Source organism: Electrophorus electricus, chromosome 8, assembly GCF_041902795.1.
Source record: "Electrophorus electricus isolate QZ-2024a chromosome 8, ASM4190279v1, whole genome shotgun sequence".
NCBI classification, from domain to species: domain Eukaryota; kingdom Metazoa; phylum Chordata; class Actinopteri; order Gymnotiformes; family Gymnotidae; genus Electrophorus; species Electrophorus electricus.
The window spans coordinates 25731396-25745798 of NC_137504.1; the positions used below are offsets into that span (position 1 = coordinate 25731396).

The following is a 14403-nucleotide window of genomic DNA, read 5'->3' on the forward strand; positions in this document are numbered from 1 at the left end:
TGCTGAAGCCATCTGAGTTTGACAGTACAGATCCTTTGGCTTACTTTTTAAACTGTTAAGAGGACAGTAATGCTTAAAGAATCCCCACCACGAGACTATTCCTTTCTTGTCCCTGGCAGGGTACTGAAGATTGTTCTGTACAGCATTCTTTCTGCTCTGAATTTCTTTCTTTTTTTTTAAACACTTATGGCTTGAATAATCGTTTAAAATTTACTTTGGGGCTCTCTTCGTAACAAACTGTGAACGACATTAATCATGGTTTAATCTTTTTTGCATGTTAATACTTTTTAGCTAATTCATGTTAACTGCACTAATGCCATGTTATTGATACTGGCAATGGTTGGAACATTTCAGGTACCTGCTCTGTTTACTGCTCTGCGTCAGTGGAACGCCTTTTCTTAGCCTAAACACCTTGTATTTCCACCAATGCCTACATGAATGCCGTTGGAATAGTCCAGTTTAGCAGGCTCCTCGCTCCTCATGATAACATAAACGCATCAGCCGTTATTCCCGGAATAAATACTGACATCTCCTCAGAGTATTCCAGAGCAAGCGACCCTGTCTGTAAGAGCACGTGCGGCGTGGCATGACAGTGCACATCCGGGGGAGCCTCGTATCTCCGAAACAAGACATGACGCCTCGAAAATGGGACCATAGAAATTCCAGCCACTCCCACAGAACACTTTGCATCAGGCGTGATATTTTACACCTGTAGTAAATTCCAAAGGCGTGTTGTGCTAACAGCCCGGACCTGCTCATACAGGACGAAAGCTCCAAAGCGCTGTAGCTGACTCCTCCACTGCTAAGTAATGGGAAATATTCTTCCCTGGAGTGCAGCTCTGTGGAGGGAATAATCCTTCTCCTATTGACTCATAGTCTGGGTTGTAATGTAAGCATACGTAAAGGTCTTTGCCCTTGGCCATCATTATTTACTGTGTTCCTTTTCTTATTTGTCATACTGTTTTTGTTTGTTTGTTTGTTTGTTTGTTTGTTTTTCCTGTAATTCATCATCCACCGAAATTATGTCCAAATATTGTGTGCTGTGGTCATGGAGAAACCAAGGTGGCTTCTCTGAGCAACAGTGCAACAGCAGTAATAAAACAGTGTCATTCTCTCCTGGGGATTGATGTGAGTGTGCTGTGGGGTTCATAGTACGACAAATGGGCTGAACTCTGCTTTGCTTGCCATAAGTTAATTTGTGGACTCCGTTGCTTCTGAGTGGCAGTGGCCCTGTGTATAAATCCACTCAAGGTCAAAGCTATAACTTGTCTTTGTCTGTTCATGGATTAGGTAAGACTGCAGTTGTGGGGAAGAACTGATCATGACATGTAAAACATATGATGGCAAGATTCACATGAGATTCATGAGATTCACGTTTTATATCTATTGCATTATCCATCTAGGAGAGAAAGCTGTGCAAACGTGTGTGCGTGTGTGTGTGTGTGCACGTGTGTGCGCACGTGTGTGTGTGCACATGTGTGTGTGCGTGTGTGTGTGTGTGTGTGTTACGTGTGTGTGCATGCGTGTGTGTGTGCGTGCGTGTGTGTGTGTTTGTGTGTGCACATGTGTGTGCGCGTGCGTGTATGTGTGTGTGTGTGTGTGTGTGCACGTGTGTGTGCATGCGTGTGTGTGTGTGTGTTTGTGTGTGCACATGTGTGTGCGCGTGCGTGTATGTGTGTGTGTGTGTGCATGTGTGTGTGTGTGTGTTTGTGTGTGCACGTGTTTGGGTAAAGGGGAACAATGTGCATGTATCCTGTCTCAGGAAGCATCCAGCATCTCCGTGACCCCTCTGGGCACCATATGTCACTTGACTCCTCCCTCTGAATGTGTGTGTCTGCTCAACACTCACCCTTCCCAGCTTTTTGGACAAGATGAGCATTTGTTTTATTGATTTCTTTCTTATTTTCTGGTACCTGTTGTCTAGATGAGCTTCTAACTGTTGATTTTTTTTTTTCTGAATTACTAGAAAAGGGCAATATGTCCTTTCTATAGAACATCTTACCTCTCCTACTGGAGTCTGTAAGATCCACAGCAAATACTTATCTTACTCTAATGTGACTCTTTGTTTAAAGTCTCTAGCGAGCTTGGTCAGTCAGTGTTAGCAGTAGCCATTGGCCTGCCCGGGCATATTTGTAAATGCTGATTGAACACGTAAAATCACCTTGATGGACGGAAAGACCATCCAATGACCTTGTGGGTAGCAGCAAAGCCCCACCCCTTTCTCTTACCACTAAGTGTTTGGACTGTAGAGGTTGCGTTTGACCAGGGCTCCTTTGGCTGTCATTAAGCAGCAGCTGAGGAAATCTCATACGTATGTGCTCATGCTCGTGGGCCCCGTGGGCCGTGCTCCGACTGAGCCAGCCGTGTAATCGGGGACCAACGGCTTTATTAATGGGATTTTTGTTGCGTTTCAGCAAAAGCCAGTGAGCTTTGGAGATAAGGCAACTGTTTATCCTGTTAATGTGTCACACTGAATACATTACTCCCTTATTTGGCCACCTGCCACTTTAATCCTGCGTAGACATTGGACAAACCATTTATAGGACTGCCATTAAATTATAGAGACTTTGGCTTCTCTAATAATGCTAATTTCTTTATAGGAGGGGGCACATGGGTTTTTGTTGTGGTTTTTTTTTTCAAAGCCAAATTGTATTATGGGGCCACAGCACATTAACTGTGCAAAGCAAGCCCCGGGCGTTTTATAGGCATGTAAGGTGCAAGAGATGCTAATACAGGATGTAGCATGGAGGTCACCTTGGTGATGGATGCAGGGGAGAGAAGGAAGGGTGAGACACTGGTCACGCTGAGCTCCATCCTCTAAGGCTTATGGCAGATGTACTGTAGTATGCAGGAGCAGTACTCTGAACCACAGAGGACACTCAGTGAAAGGTTTTAAAAGACTCTAGATTGGATCAGGATTCTTTAATTAGTTAGTCTCCCCTTGGTATCAGTATTGCTTTGTGTTATTAATGTCTTTTAAATGAGGTTTGAATTACTTTTATGTGCAGTTTTAATACGCTTATATTATATGTTATATATTCTATGTTTATATATATGTTTCATTGAAGTTTTGTCCAGGTTCATGTTAGGTGAATATTTAAAACTATGAGATCCGCCAAGGCACCTTGACATCTTGATTGAGCTCAAAGGCCTGTGTGTGTGTGTGTGTGTGTGTGTGTGTGTGTGTGTGTGTGTGTGTGTGTGTGTGTGTGTGTGTGTGTGTGTGTGTGTGTGTGTGTGTATTTGTGTGTGTGCACACAGAGGAAAGCTGAGAGAGATAACAGTGGCATATGAAGTGGTGTGTGTGTGTGTCTGTGTGTGTGTGTGTGTGTGTGTGTGTGTGTGTGTGTGTGTGTGTGTGTGTGTGTGTGTGAACAATGACTTTTCCCCACCAAAGGCTAAGACACCACCAGGCTTTGACTGATATTTAAGTGATTGAGGTGAGTTTGAGTTAGTTTTGGCCAGAGGGGGGAAAATAACCCCTTAATGTTTTTCTGTCGTTGTGTATGATAGTGGCAGATGGAATGACACATCAGGGAACTGGGGGTACGTAACAGTGCTGGGTAGAAAGATTTGAAGAGCTATTTTTGGACTTCACCATGGCTTTCAGTGGTACAGGAATAGTTCTGTGTACTTATAGTTCCCGGCTTGGCTGTATAAGTGTCAGAATATTGTATGTGTGAGCCGTAATTATTATATTTTCTTTTTCCCCCACTAATCAATGACAAACCCATTCTCCGAATCCTGTGGAAGAGACCACATAGTACTCCCCCTATTTCCTGTAACTATGGCTTAAAAAAGCCCTGTTGTGGCGTCAGCATGGAGCATGGAAGAATACACTTTGGCTACTTTGCTGTTCACCCTTCTGTCCTTTAGAAGCTATTAGTGTATAAAATAACAGAGGGCTCTTGTGCAGGTTCATGTTGAGTGTGCGTGTGTGCGTGCGTGCATGTGTGTGTGTTTAAATGGTCCCCAGGTCAGTCATCAGGACGCCTTAGTCTTAGCATTACTGAAAGCTGCAGACAGTCAGGTGTCTGAAGCCTGTGCGGACAAACCTGCCTGATAACTCGTGCTCTCACACTGTCTCTTGTTTGGTTCTCAGATCAGTGAAAGAGAAAGCCATTCACTGACACAGCGCTGCTGGGCTTGTTTCTCTCCAAGTCTCGCCCTTTGATGGTTGCCCTAACCTGGACTTCTGTGAGTTCTTTGACCCTCTGGACAAAGCGTGACTTTCCAAACCGTGTTGCAGCAGCTGGGGGGTGTGGCTACCAGGTGTGGGGCAGATCTGTTACTGGCAGCTCCAGCAGTGGGAGTGGCCAGCACTGAGTGCCTACACCTGTCCTTTATTCCCCCTGCTTGTATAAAACGCTGTTTTCATCGAGTAGATTTTTGGAAGCCGGAGAGGAAGCTTTTGTACGCCTGCCGAGTCGGTGAGTGTCCACAGCTAAGTAAAGCACGGTTGAAAAACCCCTGGATCATTTATTCATGCTGGATGTTTGGATTTTATGTTCCTCTAACTCCTGTTTCCCAAGTGGGGAAAATAAAAGCATTAAGATTTTCCCACTTCCGGCTCCTCTTTTCCTTCGCTCCCCAGGCCTTTCCCTGCACACCGTCTTTACCCGGCTTTTATGAACAGGCTCACTCCGAAATAAATCATTCACATCATTTAGAATCATGTGTGTGTGTGTGTGTGGTGTGTGTGTGTGGATGTGACATTGTTGGATGCTCACCGATTTTTATTGAGCTGTCCAAGCCAAATATCCCACTGACGCATGTGTTCCTGTGGAGGGTCAAACCTTCAAAAAGGTTGTGAACTTTTCACCCCATTAGCTATACAGCATGAGACATACAGGCATCCAGGCTTACAACCACATCATCGGTCCCATTATTAAGAAGAGAGATGGCAGGATTTGACATTTACGAACTAGGCTAGAAAAAAAAAAAAGCGTGTTCTCATTTCCCTGCGCTGTGCGTCTGTTAACGGCGGCGCCCTGCACGTAGGTCCCTGCCTCGCCGACTGCTAGCACACAGGGTGGGGGGGGTGGAGTGGGTGTGCTAGCCCACCTCCCTGACCACATCATGGCCTGTTAATCCCACTCTGCAGGAGAGAAGAACGCTTGGCTCAGAGTGGGCGTGGCTGATTGCTGAAGGCCCGCCCGCCCTCCCATGGAGTGTCAGCGTCCAGGTGTAGCGAAGCAGGCCGGAATGACGGCATTACAATGCAGGCCGAAACGCTCCACTGTTGCCTGATAGCTTCGATGCTTTTTTAATTGCGCGCGTTTTAATAAAGTCCATGCCTCCGACTGCCACCAATTCCATTTCAGGGTTTAATAAGACACATGGCTGGCATTAAAATTCCCTAATATTTAATTTGAATGGAGCGCGGTGAAGCGAGGAGCTAATACATACTCTTTTGCCTCTGCTTTGAGAGCTGAAATTGTTCAATTATTAGAGCATAGCTATCAACTTTGCAGTTATTGTTTTATTAGGTCTTATGAAGCTTTTGTCTAACACATGCAAAGAACAGAGGAATGTGAATCGCCTTGTTGTACGGTTTCACTTTAATAGATATGGGCAACGTTGTACTTTTAACGCTAAGCACAGCATCCATGCTGTTGGGCTTGTAACCTTCAGTGCAACAAGACCGAACCTACGGAGAGGAAATGGTTTTATGGTTTTATGCAGTGTGACTTAAGCAAATAGATTTACAAATGTGTTCTAAAGTCAGTAGCAGAACCTAAAGGAATTAAACATGCTAACAAATAACCTTGTTCTGCAGGAGAACTAATGAATGAAATGACTTTCCTGTTTCTTCTAGTAGCCACGCTCAGATAAACCATATGACCTCTCCTCCTTGAGTGTTTTTCAGTGATTTCTGATACATAAAACAAAGTTCAGTTCCAAGCCTCTGCGTTTTGAGAAGGAGTTCTGGATGCTGGGCCTGAGGACGGTGCTAATGTTCAGGCCTGATCCACCTACTCAGAGAGAGAGAGAGAGAGAGAGAGAGAGAGAGAGAGAGAGAGAGAGAGAGAGAGAGAGAGAGAGAGAGAGAGAGAGAGAGAGAGAGAGAGAGAGAGAGAGAGAGAGAGAGAGAGAGCCAGCCTGGGAGTGATTAAGGATTGAGCACCCTGTGAGGTGGCGATGGGGCTTGCAAGCAGGCACAACGCCAGCACAGGCGGGCACCGTGGGCTGCGTGCCCACTGACTAGGCCACATGCATAATGGCACAAAGCAATGAGCCCTGGGGGCTGCCAGCTTTCGTCAAAGTAAGCAATGGTGGCATGTGCTTACTGACTGTAAACACACACACACAGACACACACATACATAAAACACACACAGTGCAGTGCTACTCTGATCACCTTTAAGCTGATGTACATGACCTTAGGCAGGTGTTGCCAAGAAGATTGTGAAGGAGCAAGAGACAGTGGAAGGAACACAGTTTAGAAGAGGAGAGCGAGAGAAGATTCCATAGAGGAACTGAGAAGGTCAGGTAGATGCAGACAGGACATATAAGCCACATGTATGTGGAGCAGTTTGATATATTAAACATGTGTGCCGTAGTCAAAAAACAAAACAAAAAAAAAACTGTGGATATGCATTCACAAAAGACTGGAACATAGAACAGGGAGGACACACAGTGTGTAAAGCAAGGTTGCAAGACGATACTCAGCTTTGAAATGTTTCCATACTGCTTCGAGTGTTGTTGGGTAATACCCATTTGTTTAGATGTGTTTGTTTAATTCTCTCCTGCCATGCTTTTGAATAGGGCAAACAAAACCAGCACTGCGGGCCCAAGTGAGCGTGCAAGCATGATTAGCAAAACTCTGATGTTTAAAGCTTTGCTTCTGACCAGGCTGCAGGGGACACTCCGCATGCCCAAGGTCAAAGCCGGAAGTGTTCTGCTGACTGCAAAGCCTCTGTCGAAAGTTTGGGTTTGTTTTTTTTGTGGAGGACGTGTGGGTTGAAAAGCTTTCCACGGCAACGTGGCTTTTAACTCTGTGTGTATCCACGCCGTTGGCTCCAAGCAGACTGAATAAGGTCACATGCTTCCCAGAAGGAAGGGCCTGATAAGTGTACACTCCATCGGCCCCTGCCTAGGCGACCTCACTTCCTGCCCCTGTGGGAAAACCCCGTCAGCCCTCGTCGCCCTTGCGAGGAGCGGCCGCGCGTTCCGTCCTGCCTGGCCTAGCCCGGGGACGGCTACACCGCCGTTAACGAGGTTAGCACTAATGAATTACAAAGGGGATCCATGGCGAGACCAGTGTCCCCGTCTACGGGATGGCCGGATGCCCAGTGACACCACAGCCAGTGCAGATCATGCCGGGGGCGGCGGAGGACGATTTGCCTTTTGTTTGCCTTTCCCTTCTCCGGTTCCCGCTCCCTGTTTAACATGGGAGGTGAAAAATGGAGAGATGGAGAAGGGGCAAGACAGATGGTCGCATAAATTGCATACACGTCAACACAGTGTGAATCCAAACCACACCGCTTTTGAGGACCCGGTCCGACAGGAAGGGGAGTGCTTGTGTTGCGTGATGAGAAACGCGCCCGTCGTCCTCTGGCCTGGCCAACAAAACCATGTCCGAACAAAGACACCTACATTTTTGAGAAAGTGGAGGTACAGGCGAGTTTTTAAGTTTTACAGGTACAACTGTCTGCCTGCTGATATATAATGAAGTTTATACTCTTCAGTTCAAATTGCTGTCCTTTGTTCACATTAGAGGTGTGATGGAGCTTGTTTCAAGTTGAAAGCTTATCTTTTTTTTTTTTTTGAAGTTCTCACCTCAGTGGGATGTGGATTTTCTATGCTATCTTTCTTCAGGCTGAAATGTAATGGATCTTCAAGGGGGATGGTAGGCCGTTAAAAAAAGCTTGTAAATTTGTTAATTGAAACATGAAAAAAAATCTCATTCAAGCTCTGCCTGGATCTAAACATGAAGGGAATTTCATTTACTCAAATGAATTCAACTCTGTGTAGTAACAGAAATTCATCCTAATTTTATCTGAAAAGCCTTCAGAACTTCTCAAATAAACAGAACAGTTTCACTGCCTACAATTCGAGAATTTGACAGCACACCTGTCACTTACCTGAACACTTTCTGCAACACAGTTTGCATTGTCTCCAAATTAACAATATCCTTACCAAAAAAAGAGAGACTGTTTTTCACAAGACCTACAAACTAAATGTATTTTGCACAACTAATTAGTCGTTAGTAGCTAGAAAACAAGCAAGCTGTGTCACAGAGCGCCTCGACAGCAAGAATGGAACAAACTCGCTCAGCTGTGTGTGTGTGTGTGTGTGTGCGTGTGTATGTGTGTGCGTGTGTGTATGTGTGTGCGTGTGTGTGCGTGTGCTCGCTCCGTTAACCCCCCTTGAGGGCTTTGTTCCTCTTCTCCTTCTCTTCTCCCCCTTTAAACAGTGCTAACCACCCCCGGGGTCTGGGCACTTTCTGATCTAAAGCTGAGCGTGCTGACGCAGAGCTCTTGGTAATGTATGAACAGGTCCTGCGTGGCACGCTTGTGATTTGTGAGGAGGGCTTAAGGACTGAAGTCAGTCAAGCAGCATCTTTTCGTCCCACTGCTTTTCTGATAACGATTATTGGCTCAGGTTGATAGATCACGCTAATCGGGCCTGCATGCATTGTTTTTGCTCCGTTTGCATTGATTTGACTGATTTATCTCATCGTTTGTTTTGCTGTGGATCGTGAGCAGAACTCGTGGATAATGAAACCGTCGATGTAATTAAGTCTGTTTGCTCTGTTTCTGCTTTATTGTTGAAGTGGTGGCTTTAATTGGCTGTTTGGTAAGTGAGCTCGAGGGTGTTAGCAAAGTAATAAACACCTGCCCGTTTCGTGAATCTTCAAAGTCCGAAGTTGTTGGAGGCGCTTTGGCGTTGCTCAGTGTCAGAGCAGATTCAAAGTGCATTTAACAATGTCATCTTCAGTTTAAGCATGTACAGTATTGGGGGTGTCTAAATCTAAATCAGAAAGAGGGCTTTCACTAGTACATGACCTGTTGTCCTTACCTGAGCACAGAGCATCACCTCGATATAGGGCGGAAGGTTAGTCCAGTCCGTTGTGGAGATCCGGGTATCCGCTCAGCCTCTCTCTAGTTGAGGTGTCATTTTATGGACAAAATGCCCACACAAACACAAAAAGCGATAAAATGAACAGAATGAACTACATAATATGGTACAAAGTACATGTGCAAAAATGAAGTTCGAATGCTTGCAGTTGACAAAGCCTTTGGTATTTTGTATTTCAGAAAAAGGAAATTAGGAAAAAAGGGGGAAAAAACAGTGAACCAGAAATAGCAATTTAAGTCATTTAACAGTTTATGCCCACCTGAATTGCCCTGCAGTACTTCTGAAGAAAAAAAAAGACTTCCTTGCTTGCTGTTTTTACAAAAACAGTCTTGCTTGATATCTCAGCTCAAACCTTTTACATAAACCTACTTACCTACAGCTCTATTTTTAAATGCTTTAATGATCTCTCTCTCTCTCTCTCTCTCTCTCTCTCTCTCTCTCTCCCCCCCCCCCCCCCCCCCCCCGGACTACAGAGATGTCAGGGACAGGTGCGGACATCTCCCAGGTGCACTGGAAGCAGCAGTGGCTAGAGAACGGGACGCTCTTCTTTCACGTGTCCATGAGCAGCTCGGAGCAGCTGGCGCAGGCCACGCAGCCCACGGTGCACGAGCCTTCTCAGGACCTGGATGAGCACATACACCTGCTACACCTCTCCGTCATGGTAACTGCCCGGGGTGGGAGGAGCACCGTGCTCACAGCTTGGGACCGTTTCCTTAACCTGCCGCACAGACCGTGCTATACGTAATATATTATATCTCGCCACAGCTCAGAGTATCACCATAGATGCCATCTGCAATAATATATGGATTTTCCAATTCAGTAAGGGCATGCACATAAGTGTCTATGTCCATGCAAGCCATGGGAGGGGTTTGATGAATTCTTGGCTTTAATCTGTAGCATCGTTGGAAAGCTTGAATGAATTTCAGGTCCCTTCATGTTCTGTTAAGGTACGGAAAACAGATAGATTCATGTACAGTAATTGTCTTCTGGGAGGTGCTGGATGTCTAGACATACACCAGATAGAGATCTAACTTTAAGCTTCTTCTTGCTGTCTGTCAGCTACACAGAATTTTTTGACGTCCATACACCAGTATAATTGAGACAAACCAAAACCAGTGATAACATTGCCCCAAACAATCATTAGCGTTCGTTCCAAGATGCATGGTATCCATTAGAGTATAATTTAAAATGGCATAACAGCTTCTTTACTGACCAATATATATATATATAGGGACAAATAATGAGAGGTGCTAAAGGTAAGGCATAGGTGAGGTGCATGACAAGGGGTTGGGGACAGGATGGCACAGGGAAGCAAAACAAAATGAAAGCTCATGGCACACACAGGACAAAGACAGACTAAACCAAGACAGATGGGTAAACAATTATTATTCTGACAGACGTGAAATGTTCGGACCGACAGCCAGGTGGGGACTAGCGAACAGGTTTCCTTTTACCTGGGATTGTCCAGCCCATTGGGACGCGAGGCATGTGACTGTGTGGTTGCACGGCCCAAGGCCCGAGGCATGCTCTGCTGTTTTGAGCGAGCATCATTACCGGTAATCCTGTCAGCTCCGTGACAGTCAAGGCACATGCTCTCTTTTGCTGTCGCTCAGGCTCCTTCTCCTCCCCCGGTTCGTGATCAGAAGCTTGATAAGAGATTCTCAGAGGCACAGGCTTCTGTCAAGAAGACAGAGCTAAGAAATGCATGACGGAAATGACTACTTCTCTGCGAGGGTTGCTGTGTGATGTGTGAAGCTGCATTTGGCAAATAAGCTCGTCAAAACCAAAACCGCCGAGAGGATCTACTGTATGCAGTGTGTTAAATTGCTAACTCAGTGATTTAGTGACTCAGTGATTCAACCCTACATGATACATTATTTATATATACAATTCTAAGAACGTGTCCCTGACAGCAAAGGATTGAGGCTATGATGTGTGGTTTGAATAGTGGAAGGTTACTGAATACATAGCAGAGCTGCAATATTCACAATATATTCTTTATTAGCATTTCAACTGCAATATTTGTTTATTTTTCTCCAAATTAAAATTTACGTAACTCTCTGAAATAGCAGTTTATGCATATTACAAGAGGCTATCCTCTGTATCAGAACTGTGACTGCATAGGTACTTGTCATTTGGTATATTAAATGTGTCTAGTCTTTGTGGAGTTAGTGAAAAAGATGGTAAAAGGCTGTATTCAGTTAGTCATTTTTTTGTGTTTACATGTCTCAGTTTGAGGTATGATTCTGAGTCATATTATTCATCTAAATACACAGAGGCCTCACTAAATACCTGGTAAGTTAAATATTTGCAGTACATGGAGGTTGTGATGAATTCATTTTCTGATCAAAAATGGTCTTACAAAGACTTGAGACGTCCCCCGCTTTCATATGCATGAGATTTAGATGTTGATTTCATAGCATTGAAGGACGATTTGCACTTTGATGCTTGTTGCCCAAGTCAGAGCTTGTAAAGGGGCAATTTAGGATTGCATGGAGGATAATTACCTTTAATAGACCCAGAGTCTCCCAGGCAACAGGGCCTTCTGATTTTTATTCATGTATTCATTATGAATATGAAGTGTTTACAGCTCAAGATTTTTGGGATCGAATGTATTCCCCTTAGTGACCTTCATATACTGTCGGTGATTCCTACCTAGCAACAGGTTCAAACGCTGGATTGTGTGGCTCATCATGGTCCCATAGAGTGAAAATGACACTCAGATTCCGCTTACAAGCACATTCCAGTCATCTGGTCTGCTCTGCACCTCCATCTGACTCCCGTCGGTGGAGACAGCGCATTGTTTAACAAGCTAATCGCACTGCATTAGGCACAATTACACGGTGGGACAAACACAGAGGGTGGCTTGCATTATTCTGCTTTAATTGGAACACTTGCCACTCATGCTGCAGAAATGCCAGTTTACCAGGATAATGATGACTCTGTAGGATATGATTTTACCTCCACCGTGTCTCGGAGAACTTGGCCAGGCAGGCGACAGAAACCACAGAATCGGTTAATGAGTTTCAAGTCGTTTAATGTGCTCACAGAGAAGGAGAGAGGTTATTGAAATGTCTGCTGGAGGGTTGGGAGGAGCTGGAGGATGAGGAGGAGGACGATGATGATGAAGAGAAGCATGGAGTGAAGAGAGCTCTCCCTCTCTGGGCTGTAGTTCTTCCGGCCGGGGCCGGGGGGGTCACGGTTAGCAGGAGGGGGTCTATGTGTGGCATTTGTGGGACCAGCATGGATATGCACGCGTGCATATTTAAGCAGAGCACAGATATACCGTAGGTATCAGGCGGCACTGTGACAGCGCACGCGTTGCCACGGGAGAGATGAGGGCAGATGCGTTCTGCTCAGCAGCGGCAGTTCCGCCCGGCATGCGTGCAGGTCGCCTGCAGCCTGCAATCATCTCTTCACACATCCAGCGCTGTTGTAGCTGGTTTCCGAGTAAGAGCAGGTGCATTAAAAATATAAAGAAAGAAAAGAAAAAACAGACCGGCTTGATCAGCCTGTGCCGAACTGATGCTGTAGCTGGGAGTGAAATTCAGTGATATCTGTAAAGCTATGAAGTTTATGAGTCAGACACTCCATCTGTTACATAGTCTTGGCCTCAGTTAATTATCTAGCACCCAGACCAGCTGCTTGGTCCTATTACCGGAGTATGCCCCACCACCAGCCGTCTAAGTCTCTTGCTAGTTCATGTTGACGTTCTGTATGTATATAAATCCGGCCCAGGCTGGCCTCAGTTGTTCATGTCTGGTGCCTGTTCGCTGCCCTCAGTCTCTCCTGTCCTGCTACTCTTGGTGCTGGCCTTTGCCAGCCCTACCGCTGGTCTAGGGAGGACAGTTGGACGTGGCCGGCCCTCGCGGGGAGCGTTGGCATGCAGGTGGCGTCGGCCCATCTCTGCATAATCGCTCTGCTGCACATGTGACGCTGCGCCTAGCTCCCTGGCATTGCCTCGGGGGCCTTACGAGCACCATTGATTTAGCATCTCATCCTCGCTCGCGAGATATGAAACAGCAGGTTTCAGTCAGCAAAGCCGAGGGTGGTCTCCTGTCACCTCGGCCATCTTTCATGCTCCAAGTCTGGGGCTGAACCAGAGGCCAACGCTGTGTGGATTTGAATGGGGGGGGGGGGGTGAACAGTGAAACAGTTCTGTTAGCAGCACAATAACGGGAAAGTGATTTTAATAAGCAGCAGGCTGCAAGGATGAATCGTCTCATCAGGTTCCAAAGAAATGAAATCTCAGAGACCTGCGGCTTTTCTTCTGTCTGGTACAGCACAAATATACAAAGTAGTTGCCTGTTATGTTCATTAGTCTGTATATTAATTGGCTAAGAAAATAACATAGCCCACCTAAAATAGCTAGACAAGGTCACAGGTATTTTTTCGGGGGGGATTTTACTTAAAAAGCTATCGAAAAGTTTTTGGGTTTGTGCAGACAAGGTCTTGCTAAATTAAATTTGTGTAAGTTATACTACTGCTAGCACCATTACTACTGCTGTCATTACCATTACACCCATGCCGAATTGAATCTGGTCTGCCGTAATGGATCATATGGGTTGTATCATGTGCAACTCGAAGCTGCCTACTGAAACAAACCACAGTAGTTGCAACTCTGCACCTGACAGAGTGAGGCGCTGGATCAGTGCATGAAGCATGCCCAGCGTGCAGGGGCGGAGCGTCCTCCCCGCCTGCACCGGCGATGGAGCCGAGCCCCGAATAAGCGTGTCGCGCAGGATCACTGCCTGCAAACTGCCAGGCGCTCGCTGGAGAAGACCAGGCGGGAAGCTTGTCTGTTTTGAGGTGCAGGAGTCATAGCTCTGGTATGGGGCGAGACGCACCAGTAAACAAACAAACAAACAAACACGTGGCGCGTCTAGTGGAGGAGAACAAGCACACCTGCTTCCACGCCTCGGCTTTATGTGCATGCCTGAGAGAAAGCGACAGAGCTGACCTGATAAGAAAGCTCAAGGCCTTCAGACGGCGTTCCAGATGAAGGCTCTGAAACAGAGGTCTAGGTGGCGGCATGCTATAAAACCCCTGCTGAAAGGACGGTGTGTCCAGGGTTCTGTAGGGACCACAGGTAGCAGGCCCAGAAGAGAGCTCAGCTAGAGTCCTGGCAGGCAACACTTGCTTGCATAATCTTCCTTTATTATGAAACTCTGTACATGTTTTATGGATTTCCCTATGAAAGGCTAAGCCCTGGAAAACAAGGATACTGCCAATTAGAAAAGAATTAGTGCGAGCCAATTTTCTGCCTGCTGGTGATTCATTTGTCATTTGTGTCACAGAAGTCTGTTCGAGTGTGCGGTGG

At 45.9% G+C, this 14403-nt stretch overlaps 1 protein-coding gene across 7 annotated transcripts in view; it reads left to right on the plus strand.

The window, feature by feature from the left end:
- Window positions 1-14403, plus strand: part of astn2 (astrotactin 2) — a 266754-nt gene that overhangs the window by 43479 nt on the left and 208872 nt on the right. For all 7 annotated transcript variants that reach the window (XR_014125160.1, XR_014125159.1, XM_081720223.1 and 4 more), the window contains exon 2: window positions 9557-9744. Coding sequence is in view for 5 of the 7 variants with exons in the window: in XM_081720223.1 (XP_081576349.1) it covers window positions 9557-9744 (188 nt within the window). In the remaining 2 variants the exon portion in view is untranslated. The remainder of the gene's footprint in view (window positions 1-9556; window positions 9745-14403) is intronic.